General features: G+C 33.9%; 1 protein-coding gene across 1 annotated transcript in view; it reads left to right on the top strand.

The window, feature by feature from the left end:
• Positions 1-17,879, top strand: part of LOC106666600 (N-alpha-acetyltransferase 15, NatA auxiliary subunit-like) — a 212,724-nt gene that overhangs the window by 4,518 nt on the left and 190,327 nt on the right. Inside the window, exons 3-11 of the mRNA XM_014393886.2 lie at positions 1,742-2,004; positions 2,363-2,500; positions 2,564-2,708; positions 4,867-5,082; positions 5,158-5,349; positions 5,437-5,603; positions 8,559-8,711; positions 8,915-9,043; positions 9,182-9,395. Of these exons, the coding sequence (XP_014249372.1) occupies positions 1,742-2,004; positions 2,363-2,500; positions 2,564-2,708; positions 4,867-5,082; positions 5,158-5,349; positions 5,437-5,603; positions 8,559-8,711; positions 8,915-9,043; positions 9,182-9,395 (1,617 nt within the window). The remainder of the gene's footprint in view (positions 1-1,741; positions 2,005-2,362; positions 2,501-2,563; positions 2,709-4,866; positions 5,083-5,157; positions 5,350-5,436; positions 5,604-8,558; positions 8,712-8,914; positions 9,044-9,181; positions 9,396-17,879) is intronic.

Genomic DNA, 17,879 nt, shown 5'->3' with positions numbered 1-17,879 from the left:
TGTTGTATTTTTTATATTTTTTGAGGACTGATTGTGCATTAACATTCCACGAATGGCCACCCCGTCTGTTTCGTCCTTATAAGTTAGTTTTAGAGTAGAACAAAGTAATAGATTCAGTTTTGCAAACTACAAAACATGAACATAATCGTAACCCTACCTAACATGACCATTCCTAACCTTTACTCTATGTAATTAACTATTACTACTCTAACCATAATATTCTTAGCCTAACCTAATCATAACATGCTTTATCTACCCTTAAAACTCTACCTAACCTAACAGCTCCTAATGTAACCCAAACTTATCTACCCTAACCCTACATGATCTAACCATTACTAACTTAACAGTACCTGATTATAACCATTACTAACCTAACTTTAACCCTATCTAACCTAACAGTTCCTAACTCTAACCATTCTTAATGTAACCATAACATTCCTAACCTAAAAAGTTAGGTTAGGGATGCAATAAAAGTTGGGAAAGTGGTTAAAAAGTTAGGGTTAAAGAACCCTAGCTAACCTAACAGTTCCTAATTGTAACTGTTCTAACCTAACCTAACCCTAACATTATCTAAATCCCTTAAAACTTATCTAACCCTAACTGAACCATTCCTAACCCTAACCCTACATAATTTAACCATTACTAACCTAAACTGTAGAATCTTAACCCAACCTAACCTTACTGTTCTTAACTCTAGCCCTACATAATCTAACCAATCTTTTTAAAAAGATAGTTCCTACTCACAGATAGTTGTTTTCAATGATCTGGATTTCAAGCTTATAGCTCATCAGTTGAAGGAATTTACAACCTGATGCTGAGTTCGTGAAAACTAACTGTGAGTAGGAACTATCTTTTTAAAAAGATTGAACAACACACTCACCTCATCATTTATCATTTCTATTAGTCTAACCATTCCTAACCCTAACCTCATCTAAAAAAGCATGTTTTTCCTTTCCTCTTTTCCTGCAGTTCCTAAGAAAGACATTTACAGGCACTCTCCACTTGTTTCAAAAAGGGCACAAGGAATGTGTGGTTTTGATATTTTATTTACCTCCTATTCTTAGCTGATTGATGAGGGGAAAATGGGTTTTCCCATTTTGTTTTTTCTCATATGCGTATATGTACAAAACCGTGGGTCTATAAATTGGAAGGCTACACTCGACGAGTGTAAAAATTGTAATATATATTAAAACTCATGATATAAGCCCGTAAAGTTATGCTCAAGTTGACCTGAGTTGCTATTGGATCATGATCCCATAAAATGCATTTCTCAACTGTCGAATGTACTAGGTTTGTGAGAAGTTCAGTGGGTTCTGCATCCCTGAATCTTCCTCTTCAAGACTTACAATTTACCAAGCACTAGTCTCTTTTCGTGTGGGACTAATGTTTAATAAACTGAAATACTTTTCAACTAAACTACATGAATTCCCAGGACAACTAGTGATAAATATGTGACCCTGATATCCTGTTGATTATGGTAACATACATTATATCCCAAAATAAAATATTACCAACTGGTAAAGCTATTACCAACAAAATTATGATAAACTGACCCACTTTTAGTCTAATAAATGAATTGTTCAGTTTATAGACTTAATTAACTTACAAATAAAAACTTTAATATATTTTGTATTAAATATTTTTATTTCTCTAGAAGTACTAAATAAAAATAAATTTTGTTTATATCAAAAATTATACTTTACGATGATTGATTAATGTATTGTATTGTTTAAACCATCAGAAACCCTTGCTATGAAAGGTCTGACACTAAATTGTCTCGGACGCAAGGAAGAGGCATACGAACACGTTCGAAGAGGATTGAGAAATGATTTAAAATCTCATGTCTGCTGGCACGTTTATGGTTTGCTTCAGAGGAGTGACAAAAAATACGACGAAGCCATAAAATGCTACAGAAACGCTTTAAAATGGGAAAAGGACAACATCCAAATTCTTCGGGACTTGTCTCTCCTTCAAATTCAAATGCGAGACTTAGAAGGATATCGGGTATGTACAAATATTTAATAGTAATATTTTAAATTAATTTTTTTAATTTTAATTTTTTTAAAATTATTATTATTTTATTTTTTTTGTAGTGTGGTATTTTAAGTTATTCTAGTGAAAATGTCTTGAAAGTTATATACATTAATTTTATGATATGGTGATATTCTATCTAATAGAGAAAGAGTCAGCAATTTTGTAAATCTTGTTGGAAATTGCCTTCAAAATTGAATAGACATCAACGCAATCAAAATAAACATAAAGAAATGCATATAAAATCCAACAGAATATTACTATTTCTAAAATTTACCGGTTTTACCTTTACCTCAAATTTTATCTCAAAATTTCGGTTTGTTTATTTTAGGACACAAGGTACCAGTTATTCATGCTAAGGCCGACCCAACGAGCTTCATGGATCAGTTTTGCCATGGCTTATCACTTACTTAAGGATTATGAGATGGCTTTAAAAATTTTGGATTCATTCAGGAAGACTCTTGTATCGGTGAGTGGTATAATTATTATCTTTTTATATATTACTATTTTTTGTTGTTGTTTTTTTTGTCAGGGTTGTTATGACTATGAGCACAGTGAACTACTTTTGTACCAAAATATGGTAATTCAAGAGTCAGGTGATCTTGAGGGAGCTCTGAAGCACTTGACCGAATGTGAGAGCCAGATATGTGATAAATTATCTGTAGAAGAAACATTTGGTAATTCTTTTTTAATAACTTTATATTAGATAGAAATGAATAGAAAGTGAATATGAGTTAGGATTGATGAGCTTTTTTAACTAACAATGGAAAGCGATGGACGTGGGATCACTGATTTTAATGGAACTTTTTTTGTGATTCTAAGTGTATTAGATTTAATTTAGAATTGTGTCTAAGAGGACTTGACAGTGGGTCCTATGAGGTGAAAAAAAATTTAAACCAATTTTTTTTTAGTATGTTTTTCCACGAAGAGATATACGAAAGGTTCAAAAATCAAAAGATGTTTTCAGTAAATTAGGTCAAAAAATATTTTTTTCTGAAAAACACAATTTGGATTCATTTTGAGCACTCTTATAAAGAGAAGTGTTAGTTAAGGCATTGATACGGCACTCATCACTATAAAGTAAAGATCTCGGATTCGAATCTAGTGGCCCTGCATATGAACCCAACATACTTGCAAATGGGTTTGCTTCAAAAACGCCTAAAAAAAGCTAAACTTTTCTACATTCAGCTCATGCCAACAGTGTTTAGGTTTTATGTCAATACAAGAGAGAAAAATAATGATGAAATAAAATATATTAAAAAAATCAATTAATTATACTTCTTATCTGAATTAATTGAAAAAANTCAACCCCACCTTATGAGTTTTCCCTCCTTTTTGCCATTTTTCATACGGTTTCATAACTCATAAGGTGGGGTTGAGATGGGAAGTTAATGTCCGAGTGGATCGAGGTCACGATAGCTCAAGTGGTAGAGCAGCAGCGTATCTAGCCGAAGATCGTGGGTTTGAATCCCGCTCGTGCCATTAACTTTTTTTCATCTCAACTAAAAACCTTAATTAATTATAATTTATTTTATTTATTTTTTGGGGGGATGCGAAAAATGAATATAACCTTTGTTCTATCTATAAAAGTATTTTAACATACAACGTTGGTCAGCCACTATGCCAAAATGGTATTTGGCAGCTTGCCTTTGTTCTATCTATTAAGTATCATAGATATTGAAATTATATAATTTGAGATGAAGCAATTTAACCAGCAAATACAAATTTTTATGGCAAATAAAAAAGAAACAACTTTGGGCTTGATTAGACCGTTTTTCTAAATTGTCTTGTCATTCCACTTAAAAATTCATAATTCAACGTAGCACAACTGTTGGAAAGCTGGTGAGTTTTTCTTTCATCTTATTTCAATACTACTTAGACGTTATGCTATTATTTGTGAGAGAAAATTGTGAAATCAACAAAACCACCTCAAACGTTTTATTTTATAGCTAAGGTTCTGATTTATTTATGGAGGTGACGGTTTATGCTAAGATGTGTAATTTATAAGGATCTATTCCTGTGTAAGGTATCTGATAGATCATTGGAGTTATTACAAAGTTATTAATATGTAATAATAATTTCCACATGCCTAAATTTTTTTTACGAAAATCACGAAAATAGTTTTAACTTTGAAACACCTCCATCGATTTATTGGAAATAAAGTTCGATCATTTTTTTCGTCCTTATTTCTCTCACTTATAAAGGCATAATATTGAAATGCTGTTGCTTTCCAGTGGTGATATAATTGTTCAATGTGAATAAAATCCAGAGGAGTTAACACCAAATTATTTTTTTATATAATAAAAGTTGGTATTTAAAGGCTTTAAAAGTTCCTTAAAATAAATCAATTGATTTGTTTTGATTTGATGAATAACAAATTCTTTTCACCTTCCTGGAAGTGTCTTGATTTTTGTAACTTTTTTTATATATCTAATCTCATTAGATACGATATTGCTCATTCTTATCGTAGGTGAAAAAACAAATTGACTAATGACCTTGAAATAGATGCACAGCACAAGCAGAAATCCATAATTTAACAAATTACATGAATTTCTGAATATTCTTGACTCCTATGGCTTCCATTGGTAAGAACGCTCCAACACTTATCCAGTATTTTGACTTAGTATTACAAAAAAAAGTGTCATTGAAACAAATGATCTCTCATCCAAAGCTTTCCCTTGTAAGACTTCATTTAATTATTTATATTCTAAAGTAAATTTTGGAGGTTTATTAATGCAAGCATTCATGTAATGTTACTATGGGAAAAATGCATTTTTCCCCTCTACAATTATTACATGGTTAGTTAAATAACAATTATTGTTTTTTCATTGCTAGCCCAACTATATTTAATGCTTGAAAAATATGAAGAAGCTGAAGTGCAAATACGCAAGCTCTTGGCGCATAATCCTGAAAATACCGGCTATTACAATATGTTGGGGAAAGCGTTGAAGCTTAAGACTGATGAAGAGCAAATAGAATTATTGCTAGATCTTGTGGAAAAGAATCCGAAAACACTAGTGCCTCGCCGACTGATTTTGAACTATGCCCAAGGTTTGTCAATCAGTTTTGAAAATTTTATATTACGATTCTGTTTGTTTAATAATGTTTTGTGGTTTCTTCTTTCAGGTGAAGTTTTTCAAGTGTCTGTAGATAAGTATTTAAGAACCGGATTGAGAAAAGGTGTTCCTCCTTTATTTGTGGATGTTAGATCATTGTATAAAGACTGTAACAAAGCACAAATAGTGGAGAACCTTGTCTTAGCTTACAAAGATTCTTTGGAAAGGATTTCGTTGTTTCCTACACGATTGGATGCAAACGGTAAGACACGCTTATTATTTATTTTATTGTTTGCTTTACGACTTAATAAAATTTTGTTCCTTCATTGTAATTTTTATATTATTACAGATGATGTACCAGAACCTCCTTCCACCCTATTGTGGACATATTACTTTTTAGCTCAACACTATGACTTCTTCCGCCAAACTGAAAAGGCATTAAAATATATAAATATCGCCATTGAGCACACACCTACGCTCATAGAATTGTTTGTTACCAAAGCGAGAATTTATAAGGCAAGTGACATGATTACTTTGTACTTTTGTAACATTTTCTATTAATTAGGGTATATCAAATAGAAATGAGACTTTTGTTTCTGGGGGTGTAATTTTTAAGTGAGTGATTTTAGAGTACATTGGGTGTCCGGGATCAAAGTTACCTTAGCATGTTAATTACGTCATTGGTTTGTACACTTGTAATTTGACACTCCTGAAATTCAGACATTTTTTTATATTTTGAAATTTATTTAGGTTCTTTAATGACGCTTAATTAAAATTTTTTTTAAAAAAAATAGCTATTTTATATTTTTGGGTACAGCCCATTTATGGGAAGGTAAAGTTAGTCAAATTTGCAATATCTTTATTAAAAATATTTTTTATTTATTTATTTTTCAAATGGGGGTTCACAACAGCAGAGGTCATACCAATCCTTGGGGTAACTGTTTTTGAAAAAAGCCTATTTGTAAGAATGTTGCGTTGAAATGCAGGTAAGGAGGGAGAGAGAGAGTGTGATAGTGAGTGAGTGAGTGAGAGAGAGAGAGAGAGAGAGTGATAGTGAGTGAGTAAGTGATAGTCAATGATAGCGAGTGAGTGAGTGGGAGAGAATGATAGTGAGTGAGAGAGAAAGTGTGTGATAGTGAGTGAGTGAGTGATTGTACATGATAGTGAGTGAGAGAGTGTGATAGTGAGTGAGTGAGTGAGAGAGAGCGAGAGAGAGTGTGTCCACAAAATTTTTTATAAATCTGGCACTTGAATTATTGAAGGTTTGACATTAACATGAAATAAATTGGTATAAAATACAAAATATAACAATCAGAACTTAATACAAAATATAAAAAATGGAAACAATAGTACTAAAAATAAGTATTAAGGTAAAACGTAGTAATAATAAAGAATACTCTGTGATGTGCGATCATAATCACAAACTGTAAACTTAAAAGTTGTGAAAAGGAAAGAAACACGCTTTCTTATGTAGAAAAAGGACATAATAATATTGTGGACTATGTTGTCTCTATCTAGAGGGAGAGTGGTGTTTGTACAGGAGGGATTTGAAAGAGGTATGGGAGGTGTGGCTATGCAGTTTGGCAAAGGAAGAGTATTCCAGAGATTTGTTGCTCAATCTACGAAGGATCGTTCAAATGGGGAGGTTTTATGACAAGGAAGGTATAAGTCATTGGGAGATGAGCGGTTGTTAAGAGAGTTGATAGAAGATTTGAATTGTCGTAGCTTGAAAATATAGTGTGGTCAATGAGAATTTATGGATTGGTAAAGGAAGTTGCCTAGGAATTATTTCCTATAGAAGCTGGTATTCAGCCAGAATAGGTCTGAATACAGGTATGAGACTCTGGACATTCAGGGGTGCTGAAAATAAATCTGGCGCAACAGTGTCTTTTCAGACGCTTTCTTATTCTTCTGAAAATCCACCATAAGTGAGACAGCTGTAGTCGAATAGGGGAAAGATGAAGGAGGAGACAAAGAGTTCTCGAGTAATGGAAGATAGAAAGAGCAGAATCTAATGTTGGATGCAACACAGCATCAGGAAATTTGGGAGATGTGTGGTTTCCAGGAAAGATTTTGGTTGAAGGTAACCCCCCTTAAGGTTTTTAACAGTCGAGCAGAAGGAAATAACCAGCCCAAGACCACAGGATTCGAACCCACGACCTTTACCTTACAGTGATGATCACCATATCAACACAACTGTTGCAGCGCCACCAATGCCCTAGTAGTATCTATTGTTTACCCACTCAATATTTTTTGAAAAACAAAAAGATTACCATCAAGAGAAATGTATTTCACAATGATATGATAAAAAACACCTATTATGGTTTTTTATTTCAAAAATTGTAAAAAAGTCCAAAAGGTCCAATCACAAAATGGACTTTTACTAAAGCGTGTGGAACCAAGTCAATTGGGGGGAAAAAATCAACACCCTACAACAAGCTTTAAAAAGGAGGGGTTTTCTAGAAGAGGTGTGTAATCATCTGTATATGTGGTAGGGTTCCAGAATGACGCCTGAATAACATGTTAAGGCGGGTTATGGGATATGAAGATTTAGAAGAAAAGGAACAGGCTGACTAATTAGTAAAAAAAAACGAGTCACCGCTCTCACCCATGGGGCCAAAACCACAGCAAGGCCAACCGAGAGGGCTAAAGTTGGAGCTTAAAATAATGTCTTGAGATAAAACTGAAGCACTGGACAAAAACACCTGGTATGAGGCAAGCTAAGAAATTTAAAAATACTCCCAGCAGGCAGGTTTTAGGAAAATTATAAGCCTCTATACCAGCCATTGCCCTGTTAACTACCACCTAAAGAAGATGAGCAAAGCAGAGACAGAAACTTGCCAACTTCCAGAAGGAACCAACAAGATTGGCACATATCCATTGTGAATGTGTAGCACCAGTCTAGCTACAGTAAAGCCACTCCTGTCTACTTTGACCAAAGCATCCACAAAAGACCAATTTTGTTTTGTTTTAAAATCAAAGGGACTGTGGTATCCGCTTGGTCAGCGTGTTTAACTGTTGACTCATAGACTTTATGGTCATGTTTTTAATTCCTTCTATCACCCAGGCTTTTTTATCATGCTCCTCGTCCCCCCTGTCCCCTGAAATATGCATATATCATCAACCTTGTCTCCCTGGTTAATAAGGAAATATAAAACCATTAAAAGGGGACTGCGGTGGCTGAGTGGTTAGGGCATCCAACTCATACTTGCCATGCTAGCACAGTCCAGGGTTTGAATCTCGGCAGAGCCCATGGCTTTCTTGAATATGCAAAATGTATTGTTAGGTAGTATGACCCCCCTCATATGTGACACCCAATGGTGATTTGGACATTAAGCTCTTCTTTATGTCTGGAATTACTTTTCTTTTTTAATACTTTGAAGCCATTAAAAAAAGTTTTACTTATGTTTGATATAAACTGTAAATTGTTACCATAAGTAATGGATATTTAAAGTTACTTTTTGATTGCAGCACGCTGGTGATGTGTTCAAGGCATATCATTGGGTAGATGAAGCTCAAGCTTTAGACACAGCAGATAGATACATAAATTCGAAATGTGCTAAATACATGCTCAGGGCCAACTTAATAAAGGAAGCCGAAGAAATATGTTCAAAATTCACTAGGGTGAGTGATCACTCATTTTACTTTTCTTATGGCTCTATTTTATAACATAGCAATTGATATTTCTTAAGTAAAATAAATGGTTTAAACATTTAGAAAATAAATATTTGCCTTAATAAAATTTGTTATTGCTTTGCAAGTATAGCATTTTATATTATTTATTAATTTTGTTTGTACGATTTATCTTGTATAATTTCGATGTTTAGGAGGGAGTTTCAGCCATGGAAAATTTAAACGAAATGCAGTGTATGTGGTTTCAAACAGAATGCGCATTAGCATATCAAAGATTAGAAAATTGGGGTGAAGCATTAAAAAAGTGTCATGAAGTTGAACGAGTAAGTAATTTTTAAATACTCACACACGAGAAACTTAGTTATAGAGATACTAATCTTGTTATATTTTAAGACAAGACGTTGTACAGCTTTCTTTGTGATTATTTAATGTTTTTAATTTGATTTAATGTTTTTTTACAGCATTTTTCTGAAATTATAGAGGACCAATTCGACTTTCACACATACTGTATGAGAAAAATGACATTGCGTTCATATGTTGGTCTTTTGCGTTTGGAAGATGTTTTGCGAGCTCATCCTTTTTATCAAAAAGCGGCTCATTGTGCGATCCAAGTCTACCTCCGATTACATGATCAGCCCATTAAGGATCAAAAAATTGAGGAACAGTTAAAATTAGGTAAGTGATAATAGTAACTCGCTCTTCATTTTCCTGTTTCACATTAAAGTGCCACTTACTATCTTCCATATGGTTTTTCGGTGCATTGGTTTGTCTATTTTAAATTTACCTGAATTATTAAAATATGTTTTTCCTGCATCGTTCACACCGAATTTACACTTCATGTAATGACTCGAATAAGTAAAATAACACATAAACCCATCATGAAGATTATGAAATGCTGGAATACATTAGACCATCCAAAATGGTGAGAATAGGCGGAATGACAAGAAATGACTCAACATTTTGAAGACTCCACACAATTTAACACTGCATTTACATTTAGCCCACTTTTTTGGCATGAGCAGTGGAAGTGGGCATTAAAGTAAAGTGGGTAGTACGAGTATTTAAACAGGTCTCTATCTTTCCATGCTCTTGCCAATGCTGTTGTCCATTTACATTATGCTTTCCCCTTGAGGTAACAATCGAACTCATTTACAATATTTTGCTTTACGAACTACTACTATGGAACCCATCTGATAAAAAATATAAATTAAAGCACAAATTGTATGATGCCCGATGAGTATGAATGTGGGTTATATTTTAATATAAGACTTAAAAGAAAAGAAAAAAATTCTTATGGCTAAATTTAGGTGATTATTTAAAAAACAGTGAACACACATGATGCAGTACAGCGCGTTGTGACCCAATGCCACTCGACACCTTGTCGTATGTTGATGTGGTGAGCACATCAGTTCGACACAATCCAGTCGCCACTCAACAGTCACACAGTGTATATCACAGTAGTACATGGATAGCTATGAGGAAGACATGGTAGAAATGGCAGCAGCAGTGATCTGCTTACTTTCAACAATGAACAGAAAAGCTTGCGTTCATGAAGTGAATGAATCACTGGAGGTGTTTCTAGCATATATCACATATATATTTATTCTTATATTAGAAAAGGAAGAAAATGCTGATCGATTCAGTATTTTGTATTTTTGGATGATGACACATCAGTTTGATTATCTGCATGAGGCAATAAAGGAACAGATCAGGAAACCTAATTCTAATTATTATATACCATTTACCACATATATAAAATATATATACACTCAACAAATTGTTGTTTATTTCAAAGTGTATGTATTTTTATTACATTTAATTAAGGTTTTTAGTTGAGATAAAAAAGTCAATGGCACGAGCGGGATTTGTACCCACGATCTTCGGCTAGATACGCCGCTGCTCTACCACTTGAGCTATCGTGACCTCGATCCACTCGAAGCTTGAAAAATGGCAAAAAGGAGGGAGTGGAGTTGAGATGGGAAGTTAGTGTCCGAGTGGATCGAGGTTACGATAGCTCAAGTGGGAGAGCAGCGGCGTATCTAGCCGAAGATCGTGGGTTCAAATCCCGCTCATGCCATTGATTTTTTTATCTCAACTAAAAACCTTAATTAATTGTAATATATTAATTGGTCAAGCGGACCACGAAATTAGTGAATTTGTATTTTTATTGTTATATTAATGACAACATACTTCTGTTGATGTAAGCCACATTAAACAAGATTATTAATTCATGAATTTTAATTTTAAAAAATATTTAATTATAAGGGTTTAAAAAATCACCAAAACACTAGCAAATCATTTAGTGAATGAATAAAATTTAACGAACCATTTTTTTTAAACCTAATTTTGCTTTTAATGTGTTATTCTGAGCAAAACGAGGTAACGAATTGTTAGTTGTTTTCATTCTATCACTAATGGTATTCCAGTGTTGTGATAAATTTTCTGTCGAACAATAATAATTCCATAATTTTTATTACACTCCTGAATTCTTGATTAATTTTGTTAATTTGATTTACATTAAAATGAGCATGTTGCAATTAATATAACAACAAAAATACTTATAGTTGGAAATAAACAACAAATTATTACACACCACCCAATGCTACTCGATGAAAATCGGGACGGGGACCTTGGTTGCATCGCATAGTGTAGAGTAGAGTGGTGGTGCGTCACGTCAGGCAAATTTACTCTCGAGTAAGAGATTCTTATGGAAAATTGTACATCAGATTGGCATTGGGTCACGTTGTGTTGCATTGGGTAAGTGTGTTTTCCTCTTTAGGCTCATCATTGAAGCTGCACTGATGTTCTCCATTGCCCGAGGTTGGCGTGAAAGTGGGAATGGGAAGTAGCATGAGAGGTTTTGTAAACACTCACTGCCTTTGATCCGGCCACAGAAGATTTTGTTGTGTTACTGGAGAGTATGCATGGGTTGTTTTAGGCTAGGTAGGGTTAGGGTTAAGAAGGATTTCAGGAAATAAGTATGGCAGCATGAGAAACAGTGGCAATGGTGAATGTTGTATGTCAGCTCATATATNTATATATTAAAATTTGGGAAGTATTATGAACTGAGAATTTAAACATGTAAACAATTAAAAACATGTAATTAGGCATAAGTGATTAACATAGAAGACAAAAAAAGAAATATACTTTTATAAATATGTATTTAAAAGTAAGGACATGACATGTAAGATGTTAAAAAAAATGACCAGGGCTTAAATAACCATAAGGGTTGATTGACGTTAATTAAAAAAAAAAAAATAAATAAATAAATTTAAAAAAATCTGTAACTCACCTGTCCCTAACCATACCTAAAGTAACGACCTTTGTAAGATGAGTGATCAACATGAACAAAAAATAAATTAGTACCTTCATAATTATTTACTTAAAATTCATTACTTAAAAGCCATTTAAGATGTTTTGAAAACAAAATTTTGGCTTGTGTAACTGTATGTTCGTCTGTATGATTTTCCAGTTAGCCTTGCAACATAATCCTTAAATTCACTAATTTCGTGGTCCGCTTGACCAATTAATACATTACAATTAATTAAGGTTTTTAGTTGAGATAAAAAAGTCAATGGCACGAGCGGGATTTGAACCCACGATCTTCGGCTAGATACGCCGCTGCTCTCCCACTTGAGCTATCGTAACCTCGATCCACTCGGACACTAACTTCCCATCTCAACTCCACTCCCTCCTTTTTGCCATTTTTCAAGCTTCGAGTGGATCGAGGTCACGATAGCTCAAGTGGCAGAGCAGCGGCATATCTAGCCGAAGATCGTGGGTTCGAATCCCGCTCGTGTCATTGACTTTGTTCATCTCAACTAAAAACCTTAATTAATTGTAATTGTTTACATATAACAATTACATTTTGGATGTGGAAAAGTGAATTTATACAATGCAAAATATATTTTTTATATATTCAATCAAAGTACCTCTACTCACTCAAAGTGTTTGTCTTCTGTGTAATTGTGCCATTCTTGCGTGTCGTGTCGAGAGTCCAGTGAGATTTTGCTATTTTGTGTTTATATACGTTGGATTTTGAAGGGGTGGGGAAGGATGTCGTTATAGAAAAGATATTTTTGTATAAGGCGTCAGCTTCTTTGAGGTGAAAAGAGCCGACGAAGGGAAAAAATTGTGTTGGTAATGGTTCGGCCAGATTATCCTTTCAGGATTATATAGAAAGGGGATAAATACGAAAAGAAAAGCTAAATGGTTGGGAAATTAGACTGTGTGAAAAAATATTTGATGTGTGGAATGCAATGTGATGATATAGGTATGTTATCTGTATTGAATTTGATTAATGATATTGGCGTAGCTGCGACTGAGTTTATATGTATCTGTTCTGTAATTGATGCTGTGTTTATCTCTGTTGATATAAACCATTTCTAAGAAATTACATTTATGTGTGTTTTGTTCTGTGTGTAATACTTTTGGATTTTTGAAGTCAAAATTGTATGGTGTTCAAGATGGTGGGTAGCGAGGGCTGTAGGATTTTGCTTAGGTTTTTTGCAATCATAGATATGTTGCTTTACTCTCTTGTCCAGATATTGGGATGTAGACCGATGTAAGTTGCCGGACAGTTTAAACTGTTGATCTTGTAGATTACGTCAGATTTATTCGTCATTGGTGTGGGATCTTTATTTTTGGAAAAAAGTGTTTGAATTGTTTTATAATTTTTGAAAGCTATTTTGAAGTTATCGGACAAGAGAAATGTGTTTAATTTACATGATAGGCCTTGAATAAATGGCATGGAAATGTATGCTGGTTTGTTTGTATTCGATAGACTTAATGTAGTATTATTAGTAATAGTGGATGGTGTTANGAAAATTCAAAAGGTGCGGTTGAGATGGGAGGTTGGTGTCCGAGTGGATTGAGGTCAAGATAGCTCAAGTGGTAGAGCAGCGGCGTATCAAGTCGAAGATCGTGGGTTCGAATCCCGCTCATGCCATTGACTTTTTTATCTCAACTAAAAACCTTAATTAATTGTAATATTCCTTAAATGTGTGGTGATTAGTGACCGTTAATTGATTATTATTCAGAAATCACCGCATCTCATGATTTCTGAATAAATATTCCTTAAATTGAGTATAATTTTTTAAACATTAGATATAGATTATGGATATGTAACCTAACCTAATCTAACTCTTCCTTTGCTCTACCTCACCTAACCTAACCGGTCCTTAACCATCTCTAAACTATCCTGACTCTTGTAGGTAAGCAATTAACATAACAAAAAAGAAATCAATACCTTTATTGATATTTACTTCAAAGTAAATACAAGATACAAAGTAAAGACAAAGTAAAGAAAAGATAAAAGCCAAGTAAGTTATTTAAAACAAAAATGTGGCAAGTGTAATTTTGTTTGCCTGTATGATTTTCCAGTCAGCTTTGCAACATATTCTTTAAATTGACTATAATTTTTTAAACATCACATCAGGAATTAACCTCACCCATTCCTAACCCTACCTAAACTAATCTAACCGTTGTAAGATAAGTGATTAAAATAAACAAAAATAAATGAATACTTGTATAATTATTTATTTAAAATTAATGGTACAAAAGCCATGTAAGATGTTTTTAAAACAAAAATTTGGCTAGTGTAACTGTATGTTCATCTGTATGATTTTCCAGCCAGCCTTGCATCACCCCTACCTCAGCCCCTAACAGTACCTCACCTAACTTAACAACCCTAACCTTATGGTAGAAGTACACACTCGCTGAGGCATTTGAGAGGAGTTGTCTAGAGACCGAGACCCGAGACCAATGTGTACACTCTACCAAGAGAACGTAGGCCTGATGGCACGAGATCCGCACCACCACCCTCTCGGCTCCTTTGACTCATGCTCAAATACCGCCCCAAGTACATTCCGGTCACCTCGGCGAGTGTGAACTGGCACCATTGCATAACTTAATCATTTCTAACCAAACATAACCCCACCCCTGTGCTCTCCCCAATAACATAGAAATGGTAAAAAAAAAACATTTATATTATAATAATTCTATTAACTATCAACAGCATAAAACCTAAATTCTTATTAGATCTGGCCAAGAGTACAACAGTTCCCAGAAAAACCAAGTTTGTAAGCCATATGACTGCAGACCCGTGACAGTATGTTGTACAATGATCGTACTAAACAAAATTATAAAATTGTCATCAACAACAGAACTAAACATAAATTAGACCTCGTTTGTTTAATGTTGATAAAAGGATATAATACATAAACGAATCTATTTCACAAAGTAAAAATATTTTAATAACACAATTTAAAACCATTTTAATTACTACAAAGCACGTTTAGAGATATGTGCTTAAGGATAAGCATAGTAGGACATTATTTACAATTTTAAGCATCACCATGAACATTTGTGATAATATTCTTCATGTCTTCAAAAAACGAAAGTACACATATGAAAATATATTTTTAAAAAATTAGAAATATAGCAATGCAAAGTAATACTACTCATTAAACCATCTTCATTTTGGTTGTGCTTGAAAGTACATAAATTCTTACACAGAGCAAAGGTTCACTTGAAGTGGTACATGCCCAGGGTGCTGATTGGACTTATGAGCTGAAGTTAAAATTTCTAACCCATGCTGTTTAATGGATGTGGATTCCGGAGGAAGGGAGTACAACCATTCTTGCTTAAAAAGAAGGATTAAGTTAATACAATTGGAAGAGGACTAGTTGGCTGCTTGGGATCCTACTATCGCCTTAGAACCAGGGGTTGGCTTAAAACTGCTATTAAGAAAAATAGTGCCATTTAGTTCAATAAAAGCCCAAATCAAACATTGCTTAAAATGTGTGGTGATTAGTGACCGTTAATCGATATTTATTTAGAAATCGTGAGATGCGGTTTGGTGTGATGTAGGTTTCAGAAAAACATTTTCTTTATCGTGCCAACGTTTCGATCTTTATTGAGATCATCTTCAGGGCCTGGGATTTACAAACATTGTTTACATATAACAATTACATTTTGGATGTGGAAAAGTGAATTTATACATATATATTTTTTTTGTTACATTACATGTTTGTTGTTATATAACAATGTTTGTAAATCCCAGGCCCTGAAGATGATCTCAATAAAGATAGAAACATTGGCATGATAAAGAAAATGTTTTTCTGAAACCTACATCACACCAAACCGCATCTCACGATTTCTAAATAAATTGCTTAAAATTTTAGTTTGCAAGCTAAAATAAATGTAGAATATAGTAGGTCTTAGGTAGAGGGGTCTCCCTCAGGTACATTGGTGGCAACAAATAGCTTGAGGCGCAAAATTGAAACTTTTCCCTAAGAACAAAGAAGTGAAAAAGACAAAACAAGAAAGAATGTATATTAAGATTATACAAGAATAACAAACAAAAATGAGAAAAGACTGAGAAGTTTGGAATCATAGAACAAGTACAATAACAAAAAATACTTGAATGGTGAATTGTGACGAACTACATACAATGAAAGTGTAGAAACACAATAGGAGAGGTTGAATGGTACAGTACATAAGTGTAAAGAATATGACTATCCAAACAATCCATTGACCATTGTTGTCTTTTAACATTTTCATCTTGCATTCTTTGATCATAAACACACAACCACATGCAACTACTATAATAAGCTGTTACACCATAACAGCAATTACCCAATAGAACAAAAAAAAAATCAAGTTAATTGTTTAAATATGCTTGATTAATGCATTAAGCTTTCAGGAAAGATGACTTTAAGTTACTATGGCTGTTATATAAATGATATCTGCATACAATTTTATTTGGTCATTTCTCATCATTTTTGTCTGCCTATCCTTGTTGGTTGGTCTGCCAGATATGTTTCAGCATTTTGCCGTCTAAAATATTATTCATAATAAATTATTACGTTTCTTGATGACAGACCAGTACTTAAGATGGCAACTAATGCATATAGGTGGGAATATTTCACTGAAGTACAGCAATAATCTGTAATTTGGTTATTACTGATTATTTTGTTCTGTCTTATCGCCTATCCTTACTCTATTGGTCTTTGGTCTGTCTTTACCGAATTGGTTGCAAAAATGATAAATGCACTGCTTATGGTGGCTACAAACAGAAACATGTCTTGACAGACCAATCCAGCAAAAATAGGTAGACCAAATTAGACATGACCAAATTTCAGGTCCATCAAACTGCAGATAACATACATAAATTTCACAATAAAATTTAAAGTTAAAAGAATACATTTATACAGCTGAGGTTTAGTTTGCAAGGATAATTTTTTATGATCTAAACTTGTTTTTCTTCAGATGACATTGTGACATTTTAGACTTTTATTAGTCGTTTTCTTTCATCAAATATTAATGTATGTTATAACAGGTTGAATGTGTAGGTTAAAATGGATCAACTTTATAAGTAGCCAGGATAAGTCAGTCTAATGGATAAATTTTTCAGTGTTAAAGATTTTTTCGCCTTTAGCAAAAAGCATACTTAGTTCATAAATATTTCTGCATTTCAATGGTTATTTATATAAAAGGGTATATCATTTTATCTGACTCTCCCTTAGCGTGGTTACAGTTGTCTGAGACCAGTTCTTCATCGACCCTGTTGTTTTACTTTTGTTGGAGCGACACCATGAAATGGTCTTCTCAGCAAAATGGTAGTTGTTTTCTACCTACCCAGGGATGTCCCAACCTCTGGACTTTACCACCATGATGCAGCACCCTGACTAAAATTGCAATACGAGCCAAGATTAAAAGAAAGTGGCAGCGTCAGTGTGGCCAGATTGGCAGAGAAACTCTCACATATCAAGAAGCACTATCCTGTAGGATTGAGGAGGATCTGACTCGTAGAAGAATCATCTTCCTCTGATTATGGATAGGCCATATGAGGTCGACACTCGGACACTTACTTTTATGTCCGTGCAAAGTCCGTGTATGTGTCCAGCATCCAAAGAAAAGTAGCTCTGTGTTTCCCACATAATTGAAGGCCGCAATTCCTTAGCTCCATAGATAGGACGTAGGAATGCCGCCCGATATTGGAATTGTGCTTGAGCATGGCAGCGAGTATTTAGGTCCCCTGTTAAAATTTTTTGGAGGAAACAGGATTATTTTATTGTATATAGTACTGATAGTTATGTGTCTCTACCATGTGTTGTGAGTGAATGTATTTATTGGCATGAAAGTGCAGTGTGAGAG

This window comes from Cimex lectularius, unplaced genomic scaffold (genome assembly GCF_000648675.2).
Source record: "Cimex lectularius strain Harlan isolate CLEC.00 unplaced genomic scaffold, Clec_2.1 scaffold56, whole genome shotgun sequence".
Classification (NCBI taxonomy): domain Eukaryota; kingdom Metazoa; phylum Arthropoda; class Insecta; order Hemiptera; family Cimicidae; genus Cimex; species Cimex lectularius.
This window is presented reverse-complemented; position numbering and strand designations above follow the sequence as displayed.